General features: G+C 57.1%; 2 protein-coding genes and 1 long non-coding RNA gene across 22 annotated transcripts in view; 1 reads left to right on the top strand and 2 right to left on the bottom strand.

Annotated features, from left to right (window-relative positions):
* Positions 1-2,399, bottom strand: part of RANBP3 (RAN binding protein 3) — a 54,577-nt gene extending 52,178 nt beyond the window's left edge. For 6 of the 10 annotated variants that reach the window (XM_059059854.2, XM_059059855.2, XM_059059861.2 and 3 more), the window contains exon 1: positions 2,137-2,382. In XM_059059854.2, the coding sequence (XP_058915837.1) occupies positions 2,137-2,158 (22 nt within the window). In that variant the 5' untranslated portion in view covers positions 2,159-2,382. Of the gene's footprint in view, positions 1-2,136 lie in introns of all 10 variants that reach the window. The other 4 variants (XM_059059857.2, XM_059059859.2, XM_067033004.1 and 1 more) reach the window with 2 other exon arrangements.
* LOC136794110 (uncharacterized) lies at positions 2,240-4,157 on the top strand. The gene is made up of 2 exons (XR_010840460.1): positions 2,240-2,584; positions 2,859-4,157. It is a non-coding gene; the product is annotated as an uncharacterized lncRNA (long non-coding RNA).
* Positions 4,158-12,216: 8,059 nt separating this feature from the next.
* RFX2 (regulatory factor X2) overlaps positions 12,217-26,182 on the bottom strand; it is a 98,569-nt gene continuing 84,603 nt past the window's right edge. For 8 of the 11 annotated variants that reach the window (XM_067032965.1, XM_067032964.1, XM_067032966.1 and 5 more), the window contains 10 exons: positions 26,060-26,175; positions 25,023-25,141; positions 24,593-24,705; positions 24,114-24,268; positions 22,793-22,890; positions 21,709-21,858; positions 20,600-20,808; positions 15,801-15,954; positions 14,754-14,796; positions 12,217-14,259 (listed from right to left, as the gene is read on the bottom strand). In XM_067032965.1, coding sequence (XP_066889066.1) covers positions 14,144-14,259; positions 14,754-14,796; positions 15,801-15,954; positions 20,600-20,808; positions 21,709-21,858; positions 22,793-22,890; positions 24,114-24,268; positions 24,593-24,705; positions 25,023-25,141; positions 26,060-26,175 — 1,273 coding nt within the window. In that variant the 3' untranslated portion in view covers positions 12,217-14,143. The remainder of the gene's footprint in view (positions 14,260-14,753; positions 14,797-15,800; positions 15,955-20,599; positions 20,809-21,708; positions 21,859-22,792; positions 22,891-24,113; positions 24,269-24,592; positions 24,706-25,022; positions 25,142-26,059; positions 26,176-26,182) is intronic. The other 3 variants (XM_067032969.1, XM_067032967.1, XM_067032960.1) reach the window with 1 other exon arrangement.

Below are 26,182 nucleotides of genomic sequence, written 5' to 3'. Positions count from 1 at the left end.
GGGTCCATCAGCGGCAGACAGAAATCCTCGGCCTCATGGAGCTTACGTTCCAGAAGCAAACAAGTAGACCTAGCACACCGGCTGGCGATAAGTGCCGGAGGGCAACATGAAGCAGGGCAGAGGGGACAGGGAACGCGGATACGATCTGAAAGAGGTGGCCAGAGAAGTTCTCAACGATAAGGTAACATGTGAGTAAAAACCTAAAGAAGGGGCAGGAGCAAGCCGTGGGGACATGTGCAGGAAGGCTGACTCAGGCAGAGGAACCAGCAGGTCCAAAGGCAGATAGGAGAGAGGATGTGGACCACGCAAGGGACGCGGAGACAGCCAGAGTGGATAAAGCAGGGACCGCTGGGGACAGAGTGGCGGGAGAGGAGGACAGGGGGGTCTCGGGGGCCATCTACCTTCGGGGTTGGGAAACTGTTAGCTGGCTGAAGGTGGGAGGGAGGCCCAGGCATTGGTGGTGGTGAGAAGTGGTCACCCCCTGGAAAGATTTTTAAGGCAGAATTGACAAGATGTGCTGGGGCACGGGAGAGAAAGAGGAGTCAAGGGCGATGTCAAGGTGTTTGGCCTGAGCCATTCAAAGAATGGACTTGCCATTTACTACAAGTGGGGAAGGACGGTGGGGTGGGCGGGTCTGGGGGAGAAAGATAGGGGTTTTGCGTGATGTGGCTATTGGACATCCAAATGGAGATGTCGAACGCGACGTCGCATGTGAGTCTTGAATTCAAGAAAATGGATGAGCCCAGTACACAAATATACAAAGTGTGTCATACTGACTCCCATTTATCCAGTCCCCACTCTGCCTGTAAATGGATCTTGTGAATGGAATGCCTCAACCCTCCACTGGCTCCTTTGTCTTATCAAAGACATGTGGCATACATGGCGGGGGGTGGGGGTGGGGGCGGTGTTCTGAAGTCAGACCACCTTGATTCACATCCCTGCTCCTTACTAGCTGTGTGACCTGCCTTGGACACGTAACTTAACCACTCTAACTCAGCTTCCTCATGGAGAAGAGGAGCCGACGGTACCTTCCTCCGGGAGCTTTTGTGAGTGAGGGTTACTCCAGATCACACGCGCCCAAGACTCTGAACAGTACCCGGTAGCACTCCAAATGCTCCACCAGGGTGAGCACTTATTATTGTCATTCGTGCATTTGTGCAGCTCAGTAAGAACCTCAGGCCAGCAAGGAGCAGGGTATGGGGGGAAATCAGGGCCAGGCAGGTAGATCGCTTGCCTGTAGTTGTGCACCTAGACACGGAGGGAGCTAAAAATAGGCCTCAGAAAGTCTTGAAGCTACTAGCGATCTCAACGCCAAGGTTGATTTCATCAGACAGCGGCTGATGGGGCGCTTTCCCTGGGCCATTCGGAACTGTAACCTTGTCAAAATCGCTCAGCCGGGATGTCAGCGCTCCGCAGAGGAGGGGATCGCACAGTCTGTCTCTCTCTGGAAGTGCAACCAAAAAAAAGGACCGAAAAGCCGCCAGGGCTTTCAGTGGCTCTCATCCTGCGGCTGGACCTAAATGAACGGAGACGAGGCGCGACTCTCGGGTCGCCAGGAAGGATCCGAGGGAACTGGCGGGAACTGGGGGGCTGAATTGGGGGTGCGGGTGAAAACAAACAGGACGTTCTCCATCCTCGGCATGGGGCAGGCCCGCGGAGGATGAGAAGCCCACAGGACCAGGGGGTGGGCCGGCTCGGCAGCCAGGCCGGGGAAGGGGGAAAGCCGGGGTCCCCGAGAACGAGGGGGCGGGGAGGGAGCGTGGCGCGCTGGGCCCTCGACCAGGCCCGGAGATCCATTTACATCCGAGGCCGAGACGTTGAGGCCGCGCTCCCGCCCCCTTCGGCCACCGGCCTGGCCTGCGAGGCGGAAGGGCCTCAGGGCCGCGGCCCCCGCCGTCTCCAGAGCCGTCTGGCCGGACGGTGGCGGGGCCGGGGCTACCGGGAGTGATGGGCCGGGCCGGTGAGCCCGGCCTGAGAGGACGCAATGGGGGACGGCTGCGAGGCCCGCTGGGCCGCTCTCCCGGAGCAGACAGGCCCCCCGCAGCCCGGGGTGCTCAGCCCTCGGGCCTGTGGCCCCCGGGCCTCCCGCCGCCCGTTCCCTGGCCGCCGGTTGGCCCCCGACGGCGCCTCCCCTACCTTCGTTCGCCAGGTCCGCCATTTTACTTCCTTAAGCCCTCCCACAAGGCCCCGCGCCGGCCCGGGCCCGTCTGCCTTCTGCCAGAAACTCCCGCGCGTGCGCACTTGCCAAGTCGACTCCGAGCAAAGCGGGCAGTTAGCGGCTGCGCGCGGAGCCCGGCGCGGAGAAGCTCTCGGGATCGGGGTCCGAGCCGGGCCAAGCTCGGAGCACGCGCCTGCGCATTAACCGCCCCGCCTCCTTTTCCCGCCGACCGAGGGGGCGTGGGTAGGGCAGGGCGCACGCGTAGTGGGCCTCGCGCGCGCCGCGGGCAATGTGGGAACCTGCGTTCCCTGCGGCTGCGCGCCCGGAGTGGGTCTTCACGCTGCTGCTTTCCTCTTGTTTTCCTGCCTCGCACCCTCGGTGGGAGCTTGAACCGTGGAGGGCGCCGCGACCGACGCCTTCTCCTAGGTAGATCCCTGGGTCGGGGCCGGGGGGCGCTTTCCACGTGCGCAGTCCCGAGGCCCGGAGGGAGGCCTGTAGGGGGTCGTGGAGCGCCTTGTGTCACCCCAGGCCTCAGTTTCCCCTTCTAAGGGACCAGTACTTTAGGCAAACTTTCTGAGGCCACGTGGAGTGGTGGGGGATGGTTGGGGGGAGTAGAGGTCAGAGGTTGAGGATCACTGGCCAAAGGGAAGGTTCATGGCGGGGCAGGGCACAGGTGTTGATCCGGGACTTGACCTTACAGAGCCATCAGAATAGGAGCTCCAGGACGACTGGCCCCTGAGGCCCCGTACTGAACAGCGCCTGGCACCGAGCCTCACCGAGTGTCTTCATCGATCACGTGGGCTGATGACCCCTCCCTCTCCCCCACCCAGGACTGAGGGGAGAATATTGGACGCCCTGGGCTCATTCGCGACTCACCTGCTACGCAATATCCCGCGGGCTCTGCCTCATCTCCTAAATAGAGCTCAGATCCGCCCGTTCTCCCCAGCAGGGCTCTCTCTCCCTACTCTAGGCCAGACCATTCTCATCTCTCTCCTGGAAAACCCTATAGCATCTTTCTCTCTCTGCTGTTTCCTTTCATTCTTATGAAATAAGCAGCACACAGAGGAATCTTTTAAAACTGAGTTAGATCAAGGGCACATCTTTCCTCAATGCTTCCAAAGGGCCTAAACCTCTTGTTCAGGCTTACAAACCCCCCCCCCCTTTTTTTTTCCCCGTACGGGGGCCTCTCAACTGTTGTGGCCTCTCCCGTTGCGGAGCACAGGCTCCGGACGCACAGGCTCAGCGGCCATGGCTCACGGGCCCAGCCGTTCTGCGGCATGTGGGATCTTCCCAGACCGGGGCACGAACCCGTGTCCCCTGCATCGGCAGGCGGACTCTCAACCACGGCGCCACCAGGGAAGCCCCAACCCCCCTGTTTTTTGCTGCCATGCTTCCCCTTGCTCGTTGCAGTTCAGCCATGTGGTCTTTCTGTGTCCTTGGAGCTCACCAAACCCCTTCCAGCCTCAGGATCTTTGCACTGGCTGATCCCTCTGCTTGGGGCTTTGTGTCTGGAGGAGGAGGTCCTATAGCCTGTGGGCCACATTTTTAATTATTGGGAGAAAACCAAAAGAAGAATAATTGCTCATGACATGTGAAAATTGTGTGGAATTTAAATTTCAGTGTCCATAAATATAGATTTATTTGACAACAGCCATACTTAGTCATTGACATAATGTCTATGGCTGCTTTTGAGCTGCAGAAGCAGAGCTGAGCCCTTTTAACGGACTGTCGGGCCAACAAACTTAAAATATTTACTCTGCGGCTTTATAGAAGGTTGCCAGCCTCTAATCTAGGACACATGTATTTACATGGTTGTTCTATACATTTCTGTACAACCAGTGGGGTGTAGTGAATGTTTAACAACAGCTGCTTCTCTGGGGGGAGAATGTGTGTTTCTGTCTGTCTGTGTTTATGTGTGCCTGTGTATGTATAGTTTATTGTAAATTTTACTATTTTCCCATCACTTTAAGTCTTGAAGACAATAAAACAATAAATTGGACCCTGGCTTGCAGTGCTGATTTTCTTGGTATAAGTATACTTCAACTATGGCTGATTTCAAGCTACCAATGTGAGAGTCACTAACCAGAGTTGAGCAGAGGTGTGTGGTAGCACACTAGATTTTTTTTTTTTTTCTTCTGGAACCTGCTGCTTTTTTGCTGCAGCCCCCAAAACAGCATCAGCATCACCTGGAAATCTGTTGAAGATACAGACTCCCAGGCCCCAACCCAGACCTGAATCAGAATCTGCATTTTAGCAAGATACCCAATAGACACCTGATTTTGCTACCCTGGATCTTGCCTCCAGGCTGAAGGCACAGGCCACAGAGCTTGGTTAGAAATTCTTCAGGAATAGCTAGAATGTCACCGTTGGTCACCCACAGTGTGTAGACTTAGGTTTGCTCATTTCTAGCTTATTGTTATCACTATTCAGTACAACTTCTCTTGAGTAAGTGTTATTAGTTTAAGTTTACATTAAATAGGTACTGTATATCACCATTGCAAATATAAAACCACTAAGCCACGAATAGGAGATAACTGTTTATCACCAATAGGAGATAAACATGAAAACAAAACAATGTTTTAAAATTCTGGGTAGATACTATTGCCTGCCAAGGTGCTGTGCCCCAAGCCTGCTTTTTTTTTTTTTTTTTTTAATGTAAAGAGATTAGCAAAGTATTGGAGGCATATTAAAGGCACATTATCACTCAACTGAAAACACGATGAGGAGTGAAAGAGAATTGAAAAGGGGGTAACTCTAATCCACGAGATCCCTTGTCATTTAGTGCCCTGTCTGCATGTCTCCAAAAGTCATTTCATACACCACGTCCATCCCACACTTGGGGAGACTCCCAGCAGCATGTCACCACTTGCTAAATATAATCCAGTTGTGGTTTTTTAAGGGACATGGACAGATGCTAAACCCATCAGCCTGACGAGCCGGCTCAATGTCCCTTGGTTTCACAATTCTTATCCCAGTGCCAAGGCTGCCAACATCGTGCCCCTTAGTTGTTCCTTTGCTTTCTTTATCTGGTCTCCTCTAACACATTAAGTTAGTCAACGCTTTTGTCGTTGTTTTTGTTTGGCTGCGCTGGGTCTTCGTCGCTGTGTGCGGGCTTCTCATTGTGGTGGCTTCTCTTGCAGCGCGTGGGCTCCGTAGTTGCGGCGCGCGGGCCCTAGAGCGCGGGCTTCATTAGTTGCGGCGTGCGGGCTTAGTTGCTCTGCGGCTTGTGGGATCTTCCCAGACCAGGGATTGAACCCGTGTCCCCCGCATTGGCAGGCGGATTCTTAATCACTGTGCCACCAGGGAAGCCCTCAACATTTACTTATTAAACAAATATTTGTTGGTTACCTACTGTGGTGGTTTTAAAACGGCCCCAAATTCTTTGACCCTCTTCCCATCAAGAGGTGAGGTCTCAAATGCCATCTGATATCACTTATATGTGTAATCTAAAACGACACGAATGAACTCACCTACGAAGCAGAAACAGACTCACAGACATAAGAGAACAGACTTCTGGTTGCCAAAGGGGAGGGGACGAGGGGGAGGGATGGATTGAGAGTTTGGGATTAGCAGATGCAAACTATTAAGTATAGGACGGATAAACAACAAGGACCTACTGGGAACTATATTTAGTATCCTGTGATAAACCACAATGGAAAATATGAAAAAGAATATGTATATATATATATGTATATAACTGAATCACTTTGCTGTACAGCACAAATTAACAACATTGTTAATCAACTATACTTCAATTAAAAAAAAAAGAGGTGAGGGCTCTTGTTTCCCATGAATGGGAGTGGCTGGTTACTGGTCCATCAGTAGAGTCCGTGGAAATGACAGCATGTGACTTATGAGGCTGGGTCATGACAGGGACAGAGGATGCAACTTCTGCCTGCTTTGCTGGAACAGCTGCCCTAAAAGCCTTCAGCCATCATGGAAGCTGCCTGCTGACCTGAGGCTGCCATTCTATAAGGAAGCTGAAACAGACACTGAAAGGCAAAGCCCTGAGAGAGACCTGCCCAGCCTGGCCCTTCCTGTTTATCACCCCCATGAAAGATAAATGATAGTTGCTGTTAGGAGCCAAGCCACTAAGTTTAGGAATATTTGTTACACAGCAGTATATATATCCACCACACCTACTGTGCCTGACACACTGTTCTACATGACATTCTCGTAGAAGACCTGCAGGAGAAGCACTCTAGACAGAAGAGTGAGCAAAGGTCCTGAGGCAGGAACCAGCTTGCTGAGCTGGAGAACAGCGAGGAGCTCAGTGCGGCCAGGGCAGAGTGAGTGAGGGGCCACGGGCCATAGAGTTCTCGGAGGAGTTTGAGGTTTTTCCCAAGACAAGGGTCGGAAGTGGGAAATGGAGGGATCCAGATGGTTTCCCTTGACCGTCTGACCTCTCTGCTGCCCGCTTCCTCCTCGGCTCATCAGGAGACAAGTCCGAGGAACCCCCAACGCACCGAGCCCGGGCTGAGCTCTGAGAACTGGGAACGTCGTTCTCTACAGCCAAGTTGGAAAACAGCTTCTGTAGTAGGGCCCAGGGAAAAGGGCTTTCACAGCTGTAATTCTGTTCTCACCTTCCCATCGTGGGCAGGGAGCCGGCCCCCTGAAGTAGCTGCTCTGTGCCCAGCCCCACGCAGAGGGTGAGGACCCAGATATTAATCAGCTACAGTTTCTGGCCTCCTCTGCTCGGCAGCCACCCACCCCGTGCCACCTCCGCCCCCCACATGTCCTGCCCCCCCGCAGTCCACAGGGTCAAGTTCTTGACAGCAAGGTGTCCATTGCAGCTGACGCTGAGGCCAAGAGGGGGACCCCTGACTCGAGCTGGGTGCACTAGCTTCTCTCACTCCCATATTCTGCAGCAGCTAAATGTGGTATGGAGCTAGGAGGAAATGCTGATCGTACTCTATTTTATTTGTAATTTAAAAGATTTAACCTTCAATTTAAAATAAATTCAGACTTACCCTAACCCTAAAAAAAAAAAGAAAAAATTCAAAATTTACAAAGAAGTTGCGAAAATAGTACCAAGAAATTCCATACAGCCTTCACCCAGCTTCCCCAAATGTTAACATCTTACATAAACAGCACGATGATCAAAACCAGGAAATCCACACTGACGCAGTACGATTCACTAGCGTAAAAACCTATTCAGGTCTCATCTGCTGACTGCCAGTGTTTTGTTCCTGTTCCAGGATCCAGTCCAGGATTCCTTGTTGCATTTAGATGTCATTACTCCTCAGTTTCCTTTAGTCTGGATTAATTCCTGTCTTATTTTTCCTTCACCATGACACCGGTGAGGCGTACTGCCCAGCTATTTTGCAGAATACCCTTTCATTTGGGGTCTGTTGGCTGTTTCCTCCTGATTAAATCCAGGTGATGACTTTTTGGTGCCAATAACATGGATTAACCTATCAGGAGGCACCTGATGTCGATTTGTATCATTTACAACTCAGATCACTGGTGTCGGCCAGTCTACCATTGATACTTTTCCCTTTGTAGTTATTGAATATCTTGTGGGGAGATAATTAAACAGGGAATAGTTGAGGAAGAGGAGGCGAGGCAGATAGAGAAAAGAGGCAGCTAGCTCTTGCACTCCATTGCTTGTGGTCCTTCTATGCATGATTGCAATTTTAGTAAACAAAACAGCCTCCATTCCAGGCAAAATCCCGAGCTGGCTGGTTTCCCCGGGTGAAAAGGAAGAGGCTGTGTCACAGAGTGACCACACGGGGGCAGCAGAGGATTGGGAATGAAGTCAAAACTGGGCTCTAGGATGAAAAGCGGTTCAGTTCCTTCTAAGTACATAAACTTGCAGAAACTCAAAGGCTCTGCCCCAGCTGAGGCCTGCCATCTTCTGGGAAACAGGTCAGGTAGTTGCTGGATGCTCTGATTACACTTCCAGCACTAGGCATGTGCCACGTCTAAAACAGGGAATCTTTATCCTGGGAGGGCTTCAGGGGGGCCTGAGAATCCCTTCTGAAACTGCCTGCAAAACTCAGGGGTACTGAGGGTGTATCGGTTTGGAGACTGCTTGCAACCCCCCCCAAAACACCTGTCAAATGTGAGAAAGTGGAAAATTTGCTGGAAAGTGATGAGCACGCTCCTAAGATCAGAGAGAAAAGAGAAGAAACTGGGCAACTCCAGTGGGTCTTGGGAATTGGTGGGTCACCTCCCGAGAATGCTCAGACTTCAACTGCTTTCAGTCATATGTTCAGTTCACAATTCAGATTCTGAGGAGGAGGTGTCAGATGCATCCAGCATGGCAGGGCACGTTATTAATCCCTGACCCCTCCTGCTTTCCCCAACTCTATCCACTCTATGCTCAGGTCAGTTATTCATTGAGCGAGAGCCTTTAGGTGGAGGGGTCCAGTGGACAGTTGTACAGAAGAGGGTTGACAGAGGGGAGTTTGACGTCCATTTTGAGGTCATGGGCCATCACTCCCGGCGTGCAACCCCCAGTCCTCGCCACGATCTAGGAAGCCCTTCCTGTCGCCCTCCCAGCTCACCCTGGGCCACCTCACATGTCAAGCCCGTCCCCTCGGCCAGGAGCAGCCTCCTTCAGTGTGAGCGAGAGCTCACTTACAGATGGCGTTTCAAACGGTGGGAAGAAGGGTCACTGCCCAGAAGGAATTGGAGTGTTACGTCCAAACAAGGTGGAACAGATAGATGCTTGATAGCAAAACCCCACAGGTGTCCATCACAGAGGATTCTCAAAGGGATCCAGGACCTCAGCATAGGTGAGAACTAGTCTCTAGGACTGTGGCTTTCGATACGTATGTATGTTCAGTACACTTTACATGCAGCCCAATCCCGTATGTGTATGTACACACACATCGTATAACATATACTGAGATGTTACAAAGCCATAGTTATCTTTGCTAATTACACTGACACTCCTGATCTTTTCTATTTCTATCCTGGTCCATTACAAAGTAAAACGGGTCAGATCCCCCGAGTGGATTTCATAGCCGCTTGGCCTGTGCTCTAGCAGCCCTCTTGCCTCTGCTCCCCTGCCTTCACCTCCACTGCAACGCTCTGACCCCCTGCCCGGCCTGTACCATCTTCACAAGTACCTAGTGACCCCCTCGCTTCCATTTTCTTCGTGTGTGATCCATGCACCAGAATACGTCTTTCTAGAGCCCAGCTTCGATTATATCAAAAAACGGTGGTGGTGGCCTCCTGAATGAATTTGATTTTATCTGTGCAAGATTTGGGAAATACAGTGTTGAGCAAGGCAGATCAGAGCTACTCACCTTCAGAGCTCATGGGAAAGAGATTTGCCAACAATCACAATAAAGTATAGTGCAGGAAATACGGGGTAGAAGGGATCCATCCTAATCTAGCTGGGGATCTTCCAGGAAGGCTTCCTGGAGGAGGTGTCAGTTCAGATGAATGCTAAAGAGGAAGGGGTGTGTGTGTGGAGTGGAGTTTAGGTGGGAAGAGCAATGAAGGTGAAAAAGCCTGAAATGAGACACTGGGGTGAGTTCCAGGAGCAAAAAGTCAGAGCAGGGACTTCCCTGGTGGCACAGTGGTTAAGACTCCACACTCTCAATGCAGGGGACCCGGGTTCGGTTCCGCACATTGCAACGAAGATCCCGCATGGCGCAACTATGACCCGGTGCAGCCAAATAAATAAGTACTTTTTTTTAAAAAAAGATCATGCTATCTTAAAAAAAAAAAAAAAAAAGTCAGAGCAGCAAGTGGGTCACGGGAGGAAAAGACAAGTGACATGGTTGCCAAGGTGTGAAAGATGCAGAGAGCTGATAATAATAAGAATGCTATTACCCGGTGGTTCTCACCTGGGGGCAGGGGACACTTGGCAATCAGTATCTGGAGATATTTATGGTCTTCGCCACTGGGGATGGGGTGCTAGTGGGCCAGGGATGCTTCTCAACTCCCCCCAGTGTCCAGAACGGCCCCCCCTCCAACTCAGAGACTTAGCTAACCCCAAATGCCAAAGGTGCCAAGGTTGAGCAACAATTGTTGAATGCTTACTCCAGTACTTTCTATAAATCAACTTATTTAAATCTCACAACAACACTGTGAGGTAGGTGTTTCCATTACCCTTTTTTCCCAGATGGGGAAACTGATCTAAGTAATTTACCTGAGAGCACAGCTAGTGTCCAAGCCCAGCTGCCCTGCTGCATCTCCAGGCAGGGAGGTCTTAGGGAGTGGCCAGGAGGAAGGAACCAGTGGCCATGTTAGGGGAAGTCTGGAGGAGGTAGGAGGGACGGAGGGCATGCAGGTGGCCCTGGATTTCTGGCTCAGGCAGTGGGATGGGGATACAGGCAGGAGGTCTGGATCGTCAGACGCTGAGCTCCTGTCTTGCCCTTTGGAGGGCGAGGCACCCACGAACCTCTGAGCCGCGGGGGGCGGGCAGCCGTGGAGCAAGTCAGCAGCACGTGGACGAGGTCATGGAGGGTATGGAAGGAGCAGGACCCAGGTGCAGGGGGTGGGGGGGGCAGCCAGAGAAGTGGGAGGAAAACTGGGCTGGGGGTGACACTCCCAGCCAGGGAGAATCTCTCCTTTCTTACTTAGCATTCCTGCAGCTGGTGTGTGTGTGTGTGTGTATGTGTGTGTGTGTGTGTGTGTGTGCGTATGTGTGTGTGTGCGTGCGCGCGCGCACGCGCGTGTACGCCTCACATCTCACTTCAGAGTTCTTGCTACCAGAGAGTTCTTGGAGGCTAGGACACCTATGGGTCCCCCTGCAACCCTCCCAAACTGTGGCTTATTGAACTCTGACTTGGGGCCATTAGGGTTATAATGATCACCAGGAACCCAGGTTCCTTCTGTCTCATTGCTTTGCCGTCCTTATTTTATGATGTCCACCTTGAGGTCCAAGATGGCTGCTGGGGCTCCAGCCATCCTGCTTGCATTCCAGCCAGCAGCCTCATTTTCCCCATGTGCACAATGGTGGGCGCGGTTAACACCTACCTTGGAAGACTGTCAAAAAGAAGAATGGACCACAGTGGTGAGAAGCCACTGTGATTGGTCAGGACCTCCTGGAGGCTCTTGGTAGGACCGGGTCCCCCTTTCGCTGTGCCTGTGCCCCGGAGCCCTACCCAATGGGCCACCCGAGGGACTCGATGGCCCACGGGCCTCCGGCAGCCTCCCCTCCTCGTCTCCTCTCCAGCTCCTGGGGCAGGAATCACGTGGGCATCTCCTGTGCTCAAGAGCCTCGCCAGCCACCCAGGCCCTAAGGTGCTCTCCCCTCCCAGGGACCCTGCCGCCTGGCCCCGGGCTGGGATCTCCAAGGGGAAAGACTGGGGGGCGGCTCCTGCTCCCCGCAAGAGCTGGTGCTGCTCAGGGGGGCCTCAGGCTGAAATCGTGAACCACGGGAGGGTAGGGACGAGTCTGGGTTCCGCTGGCTTCTCAGAGCCAGGCTGCCGGCCTGGAGTCAGGGCCTGGCCACCCGGCTGAGGGGAGGCTGCGTGCCTGGGTCCTGAGAGCTCCTCCCCAGGATTGGCCACAGTATTTGTGGGGCCCAGCGCAAAATTAAAGCATGGGCCCTTTGGTGGAAAACTCTTTAAGAATTTCAAGAGGGTGGCAGCAGAGCCTTTAAGCCCAGCGCAGGCCCTGGAGTTCCCAGCCTGGGATAGCGGTGGATGATTTTAGTGTCTCCTGGGGTCCCCAGGGCCTCCACCCTGGACAGAGGGGCCTGGGCCGGGGCCAAGGCTGAGCGTCTCCGGTGGTACAAGGGGGCACCAGGGGCACCAGCCTGGCCTGAGAAGCAGCTTTCACGGGCCACTAACGGGGAACTGCGTCCACGTTTCTGGAACATCCTCCCACCTGTGGGCCCTTCCTGAGCGCATCGCTCTCCTCCGCAGGGTTTCTTCAAAGTCCTATAATCCCCTGTGTCAGGGTCCCCCAGAGTGGGTGGTCACAACAGTACGGATGTCCGGCCCGCACCTTAAGCCCACGAGCCAGACTCTCTGGGGATGGGGCCCAGTAACTGGTGATTTCGGAAGCAGCTCACGCCCTGATTCTTAGGGGGTTCTGAAGTTCCGGACCCACCGCTTTACCAGGTAAACCCTGTAAACAACCAGTCGGCTGAGTCAGCAGCCGGAGCGTGGATTTATTCTGAGTCTCTGAACAAGTTTAGTCCGTTTACAAACAGTCTCGCCCATCCTGGGCTGAGAGTTGTTTTCTTGCCCTCTCTGGCCTTGCTAAATGCTCCTTCTGGAACATTCCCCAGAGAGCCGGAGGAAAGCACCGCTGCCCTCCCTTCCTGGGCTCGTGTGGCCCAGGTCTGGCTGTGCCAGGGCCAGGGGAGTGTGGGAGGAGGGCTGCGTCCTCCAAGGCCACTGGAGTGGGCGGCGGGGCAAAGGCTGGAGTGTGGATCGTGACCCACAGCGGGCATGCTCAGTGTGTTTATTGCGACGGGAAACGAGAACGGGCTCGGAAGGCTGGTGTCTTAGTAACTGTCGTTTATATTCCTCCTCGCGGAATCCGGCAAAGGACTAGACAGAGCGTAAGGCAGAAACGTGGAAGAAAAGGCAGGTGTCACAATCCAGGAGCCGTGAGCTTGAACGTCTCCCAGGAGAGGAGATGTAGCTTTAAAGACATTCCTTCTGTCTGAGTTCATCTGAGTCTGCAACTTTAAGACCACACGCACGCTGCGATCGTGATGGGCTTTTGGTTTCTTAAAATGAGATTTCTCGTCCTTCCCTGCTGCTCTCCTCGGCCACCTGCGGGGGCCAGGGATGCACAGCGCGCCTGCTTGTCGAGAAGTAGCGTTTTTAAAGGCCTCGTGCGTTTACATTAGTACTGTCTGCATGAACGGGAAAACAACACGTGGGACTGAATATACTTTGAAGTACACATTCGTAAGGAATGTTCTAATAACAATTAGAGCACAAAACTATTTGTACGAACATATTTCCAAAAGGAGAAATTATTGCATTTGAGAAGCCGATGCTTCTTAGACCAGAGGTTTGTCTTTCTTCTTTGCAGCTGCTTCGGGGGCGGACCTCTGGCACAGAGCTTACTGGTGCAACATGTTACGAGGGACACAGATCCGGAGAGTTTCGAGGTCAGGGCTGGGACAGCCCTTGGGATTCGTCTGTCCCCAGAGAAGAGTTTGGACCCTGAGCAGTTCAAGATGGGACCTGCCGGGGTCACAGTGCTCTGGGATCGCTACTTCAAAGGCAGACGTTCTGGAAGGTTCTGTGGAGCGGGGCTCAGGCACGGATGTTGGTGCACAGACTTGGCAGGATGGCTGCCCTCTGAAGGCGCAGCGGAGACCCTGACCTCCCGGTCCCCTTGGAACAAACTCATCCCAGACCTCACGGTCTAACTGCACGTTGGCTGTGAACCTGGACGGATTCCCAGTCCTTCTGGTTGCTGATCAAGCTTCTGGGTTTGATTTTGAAAGGCCCCACCATGTCTTGGCATGAGGGCCTGCTTCGGTGACTTGTTCTTTGAGCCATGCGGGGCCGTGGGCCGCGCGCCGCCCGGGGACGCGATTGGCGGCTGCTTCTGATCCCTTTGGGGTGTAGAGACGGGGTGCCTGGCGGCCGGCAGGGCAGGAAGCCATGGGGCGAGGACCGAGATGGGCTCTCCCCACCGCAGGGCCCGAGGGGGGCTGCGGGGACATGGCCAGCTTGGCGCTGCCCGACGGCTGCGGGACATCCCTTCCTCCCCGGGACCCGCCGGAGTTTTTTCAAATCAGGGTGAAAATCGGAGCCAGCTGGCAGGCGGAGATGCCCAAAGTGGAGGTAGCGACTCGCTCGGCACGGCCCCGTCCAGCTCTGGAGGCGGGTGTTTGCAGTGGGGGAAAGCACATTCAGAAGAAGGAAAAGGGGTCTGGGCGCCCCATCTGAGCTTCGGCTGCGGTCGCGACGGTTTTCCTCTTGAGGGAGGGCATGTCCTTTAAGGGCGCCCTGGCCCGGGGGCCCCGGCACTCAGAGTGAAGGTCACTCCGTCCAGGAGGCACTGCCGCAGCGGAGCTCTGGGGCCTGGAGCCGGGGCAGCGCAGCCCAGCTAGACGCCCTGCAGCGGGTGGTTGGGGTCGCTGCGCTCCCGCTTCACCAGGGGCTCGCCCCGGCCGCGGGCCTCCGAGCGGGCCTCACTGCCTCCACGGTCCTCGCTGAGGTCATCTGTGGAGGCGGGGTGGGGCGCGGCGCACATCTTCAGGGGGCGCGAAGGGGCCAGGGCGGGGCACTGCCTCAGCCTGGGCCTGGGTTGCCCCAGTCAACCCGGAGGCCTTCCTCCCCACGACCAACGCCCAGGTGCCTGGGCCCTGCTCCCGGCAGCGTCGCCCTTGGCGGTTGGGCCCCCCCACCTCCGTGGGGCAGGGGATGGGCCCCGGGGGGGGGCGCTCTCTGGCCCGCCTGCCCTGCCCCCCCTCTGGACGTGGCCGCAGGAGGCCCTCACCCCGCCAGCCCCCGCCCCGGCACCAGTCCTGTCTGTGGCCCTGCGCTGAGGGGCCTGGTGTGCAGGGACCCAGGGAGCAGGACTAAACGTAATCCAGCAGGAGGGGCAGGGCCTCTGCTCCGAGCGCCCAGTGGGCTGATGCCCAGGGCCCCTGCCCCAGGGGCCACCCTGATCGCCACCAGGCCCAGGACAGGAGGGGAAGCCCAGACACACCCACCTTTGTCGAGCAGTGTCAGCGACAGGGAGGCAAGGTCGTTGAACTGAAAGAGAGAAGCCCGGAGTGAGGGCCCCCCTCAGAGCAGGTGCCGGGGAAGGTCAGCAGTGCCCTCGTCCACAGAGGAGTCGGGCTTTCGCTTTGTAAGCGAGAGGGCTTCTGCCGTGAGAAGCGGCCCTGAGGCTGCTGGGTGTCTGGGTGTGGCCCCTCTTAACACTTTCCAGGGCCCTGCCTGGGAGCCGCTGGAGGGCTGTGGCCTCTGGGTGGTCAGTGAAGGAAAAGCCGCTGTTTATCAAGGGCTTAACACGTACTAAAAGCTCTACAAGTGTCGCCTCATTTCTTCCCTGAAACAACCCTGTCACGACCCAGCAATTCTGCTCCTCAGTCTATACCCCAAAGAATGGAAACAGGTATTCAAACAAAATGTGTACATGAATGCTCACAGCAGCAGGATTCACACCAGCCAAAAGGTGGAAACAGCCCATCTATCAACAGGGGATGGATCAGCAAGGCGGTGCATATCCATGCAATCAAACAGTGTTTGGCCGTAAGAAGGACAGAAGCACCGACACTCGCTACCACGTGGACGGGCCCTGAGAACACGACGCTCAGTGAGAGAAGCCAGACACAGAAGGACCCACAGGGTGTGATCCCACTGATGGGAGACGTCCAGAACAGGCAGATCCACAGACACAGAGAGTGGCTTCACGGTTGCCAGGGGCTGGGGGGCGGGTTACTGCCAAGGGGGTGGGGTTTTCTTTTGGGGTGATGGAATGTTCTGGAACAAGACAGGTGGTGATTTCACAACGCTGTGAATGTACTAAATGCCACTGAACTGTTTCCCCTGAGATGGTTACAAAGGTAAATTTTACGTGCTGTGTATTTTACCACAATGAGGCGGAATTCCTGCCCGGGTCACGCGAGCAGGGGACAGAGGAGCCAGGGTCTGTCCTGCTGGGGCAGGCGAGCTTCCTGCCACCCGCCGCCCGCCCCCACGAGTGGGTTCTCCTGGGCCCCGAGGCCGGCCCTCTCACCCTGGGGGGCGCTCACCTCTCCCATCACGGCAATGGGCGTCTCCCCAGTGGCCTCGGCGACGCGGTGCTCCACCAGGTAGAACATGTACTCGTCGTAGAGCAGCCGGATGAGGTGGAAGGAGCCGAAGCTGGCGGCGCTGCGCAGAGTCAGGTCGCGGATCACCATGGAGCTGAGGCGGCAGACACGGGCTGGCACCTCCGGGACGCCAGGCTCCCCTCCAGCCCCGCGCTGGCCGGCGAGGGGCCTGCCAGCCTCCCAGACCACCCCGCGGCCTCTCCCACCCTCCCCGCCCTTAGCCAGCAGTTTCAGGCGCCTAAAAACGAGATTCAAGTTCAGGGCGCCTTTGCCTCTTTCATCCAAACAGGGGCTGGCAAACTGCGGCCCAAGCCAGACCAGATCCAGCTTGCCAGCCAGGAGTGGATTTTACAGTTTTGAATGGTTGGCCAAAAAAGTCAGAAGAACTGTATTTCACGACACATGGAAAGTACCCGAAATTCACACTGCAGCGTCCATAAATAAAGTTTTATTGGCTGTGCCTGCCGTTGATGTGCTGCTGTGCGCCTGGAAAACTTTATCCCCCAAAAAGATCGACTCTCTGATTCTTTCCAGAGAAAGCGAGCGCTGATCTAAGGGAGTTATTTAACGGGGTACCCGACCAAAAACCCTGGCCTATACGTGCATCTGCCGCGTGGCCCCAAACACCTGGACGCTCCAGCTCAGAACTCACCTACTCTCAGTGACGTTGAGAATCGCTAACCGCGGTGGTAGCGAGAAAAGAGACAGGAAGGGACAAGACAGGAGGGGGACCACGGGGCGTCGCCCCAGGGTGGCCCTGCCGCCCTGGAGTCCAAGCCTCCAGAACCCGGCAAGATCAGTCAGAGCGCCCAAGCCGCAGCCATCGAATCATTTCCTTCTGTGTAAACACCTCTCCCCCTGCTCCTGCCCGGGGAGGCTGTTAAACACTTTGGCTTTCAAAGCGACGTTTTGCTCAAAGAATCTTTTTATTTATTTATTTATTTTGGGCTGCGTTGGGTCTTCGTTGCAGGCAGTGCACAGGCTTCTCACCGAGGCGGCATCTCTTGTTGCGGGGCACGGGCTCTAGGCGCCCATGGGCTCAGTAGTTGTGGCTCGCGGGCTCAGTAGTTGTGGTGCACAGGCTTAGTTGCTCTGAGGCATGTGGGATCTTCCCGGACCAGGGCTCGAACCTGTGTCCCCTGCGTTGGCAGGTGGATTCTTAACCGCTGCGCCACCAGGGAAGCCCCTCAAAGAATCTTTTGAAAACTTAACGAGCCTCAGTTTACCTTTTAACGGGCTGAAACTGCTGCTGCTGGCGTGTTAGCAATGGGGCATGCGGGCAAGTCAGCAAAGACAGCCGACAACAAATCAGTTTACTCGATTCTTCTTGTATCTCCCCGGGCCAGCGTGCAGGCACGCTCTGACGGCATTTTGGTTCAGCAGTGGAGAAGGAGAGCTGGCTCCAGCCGGCTGTGGCTTCGAGATGCCCTGGAAGGGCAACCAAGGAGTGGACCCGGGTGGTGCCTGCCTGTGTCCAAGCGAGCGCTTTAGGAAGCAAAGGTCACCTGAAGAACGTTCACAGAGAATGAACACAAAGGCCGCATAAGTGAGCACAGGGAACAGGCTCGGGGTTCGTGATGCGTTTCCTGCTCAGAAGCTCCTTTGGCTCTGCCTGGCTGGCCCCCTGAAGGCAAGCGAGTGAACACAGACCACGGGTCCCTGGGAAGCGGGGGGGGCCCTCACCCCCTCCCACCCTCCCTTCCCCATGCCTGGAAGCGGTTGCTTGGTTTTCATGCTGCTGCCGATAACACAGGCCTGGAATGAAGCTGCTTGCATTTCACAGTGTTAACATACGGTCTGTGCTGCTGCTCTAACGGGAGACCCCAGGCCCGAATGCTTCGAGTCACCCTCCCACTCTGTGCCCACCCAGAGGGGTACCGGGCACCCTTCCCCGAAGGACCCCCTGGATCGGGCGCTGGTACCCGGCACCCCCCAAGCCTCAGTGTCTGGTTTGAAGCTTTGGCTCGAGAGGCTTCTCTGAACCGTCTCCACGGTCACCTTGGTATGTTTTGGGTTCTCCAAACGGGCTCGCCACTTCCTGCGGCGGGAACATCGCTGAAACTCCCCTGGGAGAAGCTGGACTCGAGCCTGGCCGCCAGGTTACCCCGGCCCTGCCCACCGCCGTCCATTTGCTGGTGGACGCTACAGAGACAAGTCCCTCAAACTCAACAAGCTGGAGTCGGGGTGGGCCCTCCGCCGTTACAGAGAGAAGCAGCCCCCTCTCACGGAGGCCGCGGCCACTTCCCAGCCTCAGCTGGGTTCTCATCTCTGCAAGTGCTAAGTCACGGGGTCACCCTGCCTGTCCTGATTCCTCAGCTCACGACTTCCGGCCACGGGGGCGGGCTCTGAGTCCCCACCGGCTTTCTCCGCAGCCACCGACTCCGACCCCGTCCCTCCCCCATCACCCCAGGGCTGCCTCATCGCGCGTTTTGACTGGATCCTGTTCCCTCTGCGGTGAAGGGGTGTGAGTCCACAGCCGAGCCACGTGGCCGGTCAGGCTTACAACCCCTTTCTCGTTCATTCATCACTCAACGTGCGGAGGCTGAGAAGCAGCAGTGAACGAGGGCGACGTCCCGGCTCTCGAGGAGACACGGGTGACTGTCGAGGAGACAGGCAACAGACCGGCCAACAGAGAACGGGGCGACAGGCAATGGAAGGAAATCCAGGCGCAGGGGACAGGGGACGGGAAGGGGAACGCTATTTCACCCGGGGGGTCCGCAGGCTTCTCTGAGGATGATCGGGCCACAGGGCTCCCTGGGGAAGGATGTTCCAGGCAGGGGAAGGCAGTGCAGAGGCCCCGGGGCCAGCAGGCCAGGGCAGAGCATGAGGACGGCGTTGGGGACAGGGAGTGAGGACAGCCGCTGGCCGAGGGGCCAGGAAACTCTCCGATAAGAGCCAGACAGTGAAGAGTCTGCTCGTCACTGCTCAACGCGGCTAAGGATCTGTAAAGGAGTGGGCCTGGCCTCATGCCAATAACATTTATCTGCACAGCCAGGTGGACAGCGACCTGAGCCCGGGGCCACAGCTGGCTGACGGGTCTGTCCTGCACGGCCTGCCGGCAGAGAACGGCTGATCGTCTTCCTGGTTAACTGCCTCTGTTTAACGCAACGCTCCATTTCCGCGTGTTTATCGCTCATTGGGACCGGAACTCCGCCGCAGGGCTCCTCTGGGCGAGCACAGCCTACGTTTTCTGGGCCGGGTCCTCCTGCAGCCAGGCAGGGTTCCCCGCTCCCGTCCGCCCAGGCGAGAAGGGCAGCGTGGGAACAGCTTTCCCTCGGGCTCCCCGGCCTCCTGGGCTCTGCGTGGCCACGCACGTCCGGTGCTGCTCTGGTTCCTGGCCTGCAGCGTGACCTGCTGTTTTCTCCCTGGAAGCCTTTACGATCCTCTCTTATCCTGGGCGTCTGAACGTCACAGTGAGGCTGGGAAGCTCATCCACTGGGCGGGGATCCCGGCAGCTCTCGGAAACTTGAGCCCTTATTTAGGTATTTTCTTTCCCTCCGTTTTCTCTCTCTTAACAAAAAAAATTCCTATAAACTGGATAGTAAACTGCCGGGATTATTGATCCTTTCATGTCTTTTTCTTTCTCTCCTGGTTTTCTTTCATGGCTTCTCTTTCTCACATTCTTTTTTTTTTTTTGCGATACGCGGGCCTCTCACTGTCGCGGCCTCTCCCGTTGGCGGAGCACAGGCTCCGGACGCGCAGGCTCAGCGGCCACGGCTCACGGGCGCAGCCGCCCCGCGGCACGTGGGATCTTCCCGGACCGGGGCACGAACCTGTGTCCCCTGCATCGGCAGGCGGACTCTCAACCACTGCGCCACCAGGGAAGCCCCTTTCTCACATTCTTTTTTCTTTCTCCATATGTTCTTCTCTCTCACGTTTACTTTCTGTGACGGTTAGTTTTCTGTGTCACTGATGGGCAGCGATTCAGTCAAACATGAGTCTCGGCATCGCCATGGTTCCCAAGCACCATCCCTCGACTTGAGGTGGAGAAGCTCAGCCTCACCTAGTCAGCAGAGGGGGCCTTGGGAGCAAAAGTGAGGTTTCCCTGAGGAGGAAGGGGTCCCCGCCTGCGGACAGCAGCATCTGCTCCCCGGCTTGAGCATCCAGCCCGCCAGTCCCTGCCACGGACTTCGGACGTGCCGGCCCCGCGATCACGCCAGCCCGTTCCCTGAAATAAATCTCCTTACATTCACACACCCACACCCACACACACACACAGACACACACACCTAATTCACTATAATACAGTTACATACATCGTTTGAAAACACGGCCACCTAACCCTCACCCGGGACCATCCTGGGAGGAGCCGACGCCCGTCCCTGCCCCCTGCTTGCACTTGGCAATGAGGGGATAAAGGCTCACGTCGCATCCTGTTTTCACCCCGTTGCTGGCCTAGCTGGCCCCTCGCACCGTGATTCTCCACCTGGTTCTCATCGCCCACCTGCCACCACCTGCGCTTCTGCTCTCTCTAGATTCTTCCTTCACCTCACCCCGTGGGGATGCTCTAGGGGCAGAAACAAAGGCTCGTGCTTGAGCTGCAGTGTCTCTCCAGCAGGCGGGCCCGAGATGACGGTTTCTGTCTGCAGAAGCCTTTGTAACCCAGTTTTGGGCCCCAGGGAGCTCTGGGCCCTGCCCCGGGAGCCCCCGGAAGTGAGGTGCACAGGCTGGTCTGCGTCTGTCGGCCTCGGCCTCCCTCCAAGGCCTGGAGCTCTCTGGGAGACCAAGGGCACACCTACCTGTAGAAGGACCATTTCAGCAGGAACTGCCGCGCAGCCTTCGGGAAGCTGGGGCTGCCCGCGTGCTGCTTCAGGACCTGGGTGACCACGTTGTCCAGCCAGCTGGCCCACTGGTCCAGGGAGCTCTGCTGCTGCAGGGTCAGCTTGAAGTCCTGCTCCAGACGCTGCACCACGCCCTCCTCGCACTGGCACACCCACGAGGCCTGCTCCTGTAGGGCGCGGGCAGGCGAGGGCCGGGTCAGGACGGAGGGACAGCGACACCTCCCGGGCGCGGCCCCAGGCCGGACACACACAAGCACAGACACTTGCTGCTCTCGACCCTTTCCGACTGCGAGCTCGGCACCCGCTTCATGGGGCAGAGACGGATGGCCATCCAGAGGGAACCTGCCCGGCTTCCAAGGACCTAAATCCAGGCTCCCTGCATCCTAGGCCCAGGCTGTAGAGCATGTCTTCGCATTGTGTTATTATTATTATTTTTTTTCCGGTATGCGGGCCTCTCACTGCTGTGGCCTCTCCCGTTGCGGAGCACAGGCTCCGGACGCGCAGGCCCAGCGGCCATGGCTCACGGGCCCAGCCGCTCCGCGGCACGTGGGATCTTCCCGGACCGGGGCACGAACCCGCGTCCCCTGCATCGGCAGACGGGCTCTCAACCACTGCGCCACCAGGGAAGCCCGCATTGTGTCATTTCTAAGCGGCCACTCCTCTGTGTGTGTGTTTTTGTTTATTTGGTGGATAAACTCAGGGCCTACACTAGACATGAACACAGCAGCAGGACTCCCTTGATGGTGGCTGCACTTTCCTAAGCCCAGAGGAGAGAGCCGTGAACATGGCAGTGGGAAGGCAAATTTTTTAATGAAAATGGACCAAGGTGTCGTCCCCGAGCCTGGAGGCCAGGGGGACGATCACGCAGTGGAGCCCGGGGGTCCCCGAGGACTGTGGGCGTTTCAACCCTGACCCTCTTCATGCAACAGAAGCGTGGGCCGGGCCCGGGGGGCGGTGCCGGTTTTGAGGCAGGCTGAGTCTGGTGGGTCTGCGCGTTTCTCTAGCGGGTGCAAGCCGGGTCCGCATGCCCCGGTCCCAGGTCACGGGGAGGCACGCAGGAGAGTCACCTGCACGTTGGCGAAGTCCACACGGTTGAGGTCGCTGAGCATCTGGCTGATCTGCGCCGTGTTCTGCAGCACTGCCCGGGCGGCCTGCGCCAGGTGGTTGAGCGACGTGTAGCGCCGCAGGGTCTGCGCGAAGGCGCCGACCACGCCGACCTGGGGCCCGGGAAGGTGTGAGGGTAAGCCTGTCTCTCTCTCAGGGGCCGTGGTGGCAGAGGGAGGAGGAGAGAGCCGTTCTGGCAGGGGAGAGGGACCCGCCCTCCGGACAGTCTCAGAGACCCCAAAATTGAGAATCAGTGAGGGACGCGGGCATCACCAACGCATGGTGTGGCATCTACGGCAGGCGCCACAGCACAGGGGAGTTAGAATTCAGGACAGCACGGCCAGGCCCTGGCTTCTAGGATTCCTCTGGCTCTCTGGGAGGGACGGTACAAATACCGACTCCCAGGCACCACTGGATCAGACGTTGTGGGGTGTGGCCTGGAAATCGGCAGTTTTGAACAGCCGCCCAGGCGATTCCTAAGCATCCCGACGTTTTAGACTCACTGGCTTAACCAGTCAATTCGAGGTTGTGGGGAGCAGGCAGGCGGGATGCCCAGATCTGGCCCCGCCTGCCTGAGGCCGTCAGAATGCTCTCGCGAAGGGGACGGGATCGCCTCTTTTCCACAAGTAGGCCTGATGGCCATGCTTTACATTCTGATCTGTGGCCAAGATGCTAGCACTAAGGGTGACCACAAGGAGGTTAAATCCCCCTCCTATGATGAGCAGAGAAACATTCGATCTGCTCTGAATCAACCCGAAAGTATCACAGCAAAGACATCTTCTGTCGGGCGCTCCCAGCCAGCACCTGTCCTCCACCAGCAAGCAGCCCTGGGCCTTCCTGGAAGGACCACTTACCCTCAGGACACACAGGAGCAGCCCTCTTTCTCTGGGGCCCAGAGGTCCTCAAGTTCCCTGGGGGCAGGGGGACAGGAGCCCCCACCCTTCACAGCACAGCGGGGCCCGAGGGGGCCCCAGGCTGTAGCCTCTGCCCTCCCCCCGCCACCCCCCAGTGTGGTCTGGAGACCCAGACCCCAACCCCGACTGTTACCTTGGTCTGGATGACCTGCTGTGGGAAGTCGCTCATGGCGTTCGTCAACCAGCCTTCCAAGCTCTTGGCAAAATTGCGGATGGCCTGTGTCAGGGTACCTGGGGGACACAAGTATTAACTGTGAGAAAGGCAGTCTTGCCCGTCAGAATCAGCTCACGTGTAAGAGATGCACAGGCCGTGGAAATGACCACCCGCCAAGAACAAGCAACAGAGAGGAGAAGAGACGGTGAGAACTTCGGCCACTTAGCGACAGAGCTGCTGAGTAGGAACTAGGGCCAGCCCAGCGCCGTTGATCTCTGCTCATCTAGCTCTCTATGCTGGCAGTTCTCGCCTGGGGTGATCCTGACCCCAGGGGACACTGGGCCACGTTTGGGGACATCGTGGTTGTCACACTGGGGCGGCTCCTGGCATAGAGGGGACGGGGCCACAGTGCCCAGCATCGCCCCCCCCGGAGACGGACCCACCCCGATGTCGCTGGGCTGAGTGGAGCGGGGGGACCCTGATACACACACATGCATTGTAAACATATTCTACCAACTTCCAAATGTATTTTGAGATGGCTTGCAATAAGAAAATACACGTTTTTGAAAAAAGAAAACCACCCCTAGTGTTATAAAAGGAAATATACCCCAACCTCAAACCTCAATACACAGAGACTCTAAAAGCACACTACACTGAACAGTTTCCAGGCAGGCAAGGCCAAAGGAGAACTGCGACGGTTTTGCTGTTTCCCATCCTCTGGCGAAAAAAAAAAAAGCAGCAGACCAGATCATCAAAAAGACGGCGGTTCCCCAGCGCTAACAGGCACGGATGTTTACAGGCAGCCGTTCGGGAAGAGCGAGGCTCAGCGGCCGGCCTCCTTGCCCTGGGGTGGGGGCTCGCGCCCTCAGGGTCCCGGGGGCCCGAGGGACAGCCCCGATGTTGGGGGGGGCCTGCAGGCGGGCGCCCCCTGGTGGCGGGTGTTGTCACCGCCTCCGGAGGCCACAAGGGCGGGTGGGGGGCAGAGGCCCTGGGAGGGTCCCCACGGCCCCGCGTCAGCCCCTAACGGGTGTAGCCATCAAGGGCCACCATCTCCTTTTCTCTCCCTTCCTCAGTCAAGGCCGCTGGAATCTGGAGAAGGTCTGAAGAATCCATCCCTTCACGCTGCAGACTCGCAGTGCTGGGAGGAAGCCGAGCTCAGCGTCAGATCAGCTGGGGAAGCCGGTTAGAACCCGACTCAGCCCGCCCCCCGAGGCTGTCCCGCGACCTCCGTTGGTTGGCGTCCGCTCTGGGAGTCTCCTCAGGGGAGGGCGTGGGCGGGGGAGTGGGGAGGGGCGCTTACTGGGAACGGGCCGCAGCACGTCTGGGATGAGGATCTCCACCAGCGCCTGGTACAGGATGTGGTCGCAGGTCCTTATCCACCTGAGCACGGGGTCGCACTTGCACAAAGATACCAGCTTGTCCTTGGGGAGGACGGTGCCCTCCGGCTCCTCGTCACTGCGGGGGACGGGGTCACGGGGGACACACGTGAGCCGTCAGCCCGGGGCCTGCTCTCGCGAGATAAGCCGAGTGAGGCCGCAGGACCCCCTGGTGCAGGCAGGCTCCCTGCCCCGTGGTCACCCCTGAGATCCTCGTGCCGAACAAAGGGACGTGCCTCACGAGTCGCACACCAAGTCAGAGCAGAGACCACACGTGCGTGAGGGGGTCTGAGCGCCGATTCTTGGAAAGCTGGTGCACTTGTGGGTGTCAGCAGGAGACGGTCTGCAGGGCAAACCCAGGCCCCGTGAAACTGAGGCCTGTCTGGGGGCTGACGGGCAGTACCTGGTAGGTAGAGAGGCAGGGCCGTCGCTGGAGGAGGCTTTAGAATTCCAGAAGGAAAGCCACAGCTTCTCAACGTAGTGGAACTGGAGGTTCATCACGACATCTAACGTGGCCTAGGAATAAACACGGCTGGAGAAACACTCTGCGGTGCTCACACCACGTGTCTGCCATCAGAACGTGCCAAGCAAGCGGCCGGGATACGGGCTGCAGCGGGGCCTTTCCAAACCCAGACAGACCACGAGAGGGGATGCGAGTGCACGAAGGAAGATCCCATCCACTCCTCGGCCAGGGGGAGGGGGGCGCCAGTCCTGTCTGCTCCCTGTCCCCCGCAGGGACACCCAGTGACGCTCTGGCGCTGGCCTCGCGCAGCTGACCGAGGCGCCCACCGGAGCCCCCAGGGCCCCGGGCTCGGGGTTTGGGGGGCAGTCACCTCGCAGTGCCGCCGGTAGGCCAGCTGAAGGGCCTTGATGTCGTGCAGCGTGACGTTCTCCTGCAGCAGGACACTGCCCAGGTCGGGTGCCGGGAACTCCGGGAAGACGTGGGACACATCTGGTGGGGGGGAGAATGTGGGGGGCAGGTCAGCAGGGCCGGGAGGGCACACGGGAGGAGCCGGCTGGGAGGCCCACGGGCTGGGGACGCCTGCCGCACGTGTTGGTGACCCCATGACAGCCCCGGCTCCTCTCACACCACACAACCCTTAAGCTTTGGTTTTCTCAGGTGCAGGGAGGGGACAACATCGCCAGCTCCCGGTGACGCACAAAGCACAGGGCCCGGGCCTGGCACACGTTGCGCACTCCACCCCCCCCCCCCAGCGTTGGGGGCGCCCAGGTGGGTGGCAGCGTCTCCAGAAGACCCAACAGGGGAGGGTTCAGTCGGGGCTCAAAGATACACTAAAGTACACGGAGGCCAGCCGTATCTTTAGCGTATCCCGTCACTCCGGGGCAGGGACGGTGCCAGCTGGGGAGGGAATCTCCCGGGGAGCGGCCCGGCTCAGCCGAAAGTACGTCCAGTCTTCTTTCCGATGTGCATTTCATTTTACTTTTTTTTTTTTTTTTTCAGTTTAGTACATTTTATATTTTAATGTTCTGGCCGAGCCACGCCGCTTGTGGGACCTTAGTTCCCCCATCAGGGATCAAACCTGTGCCTCCTGCGGTGGAAGCACGGAGTCCTAACCACTGGACCACCAGGGAAGTCCCCTTATTTACTTATTTCTATGACGGTCACTTTAATCCATTATTTTTGGATTGATATCCATTAATTTGGGAGGAACATGCTGATTATTCTAAAGTCTCAGGGATTCCACAAAGAAGGTTTATCTAGAACTTTCTACGTAATTGAAAAGGCGATATACAAGAAAGCTGTCTCAAGCATCCCTGCAGATGCTGCTGGCGCCGAAACCCAGCCCCGGCGGTGCCGAGTGGGCCCAGAGCCTTGCCAGCAGGCCCTGTGCTGGGGTGGAGGGCTCACCGATGTACTGCTGGTGGTGTTGGCTCTGGGTGGCCATGGCCTGCTCAGGCGTGCTGTGCAGGCTGCCGTGCGAGCCGCTCTCCCCAAGGCTGTCCATCTTCTGGGCTGGCCGGTACCTGGGCA

Source organism: Kogia breviceps, chromosome 4, assembly GCF_026419965.1.
Source record: "Kogia breviceps isolate mKogBre1 chromosome 4, mKogBre1 haplotype 1, whole genome shotgun sequence".
Taxonomy (NCBI): Eukaryota; Metazoa; Chordata; class Mammalia; order Artiodactyla; family Physeteridae; genus Kogia; species Kogia breviceps.
Note: the sequence above shows the minus strand (reverse complement) of the source record. Positions and strands in the feature narration are given on the sequence as shown.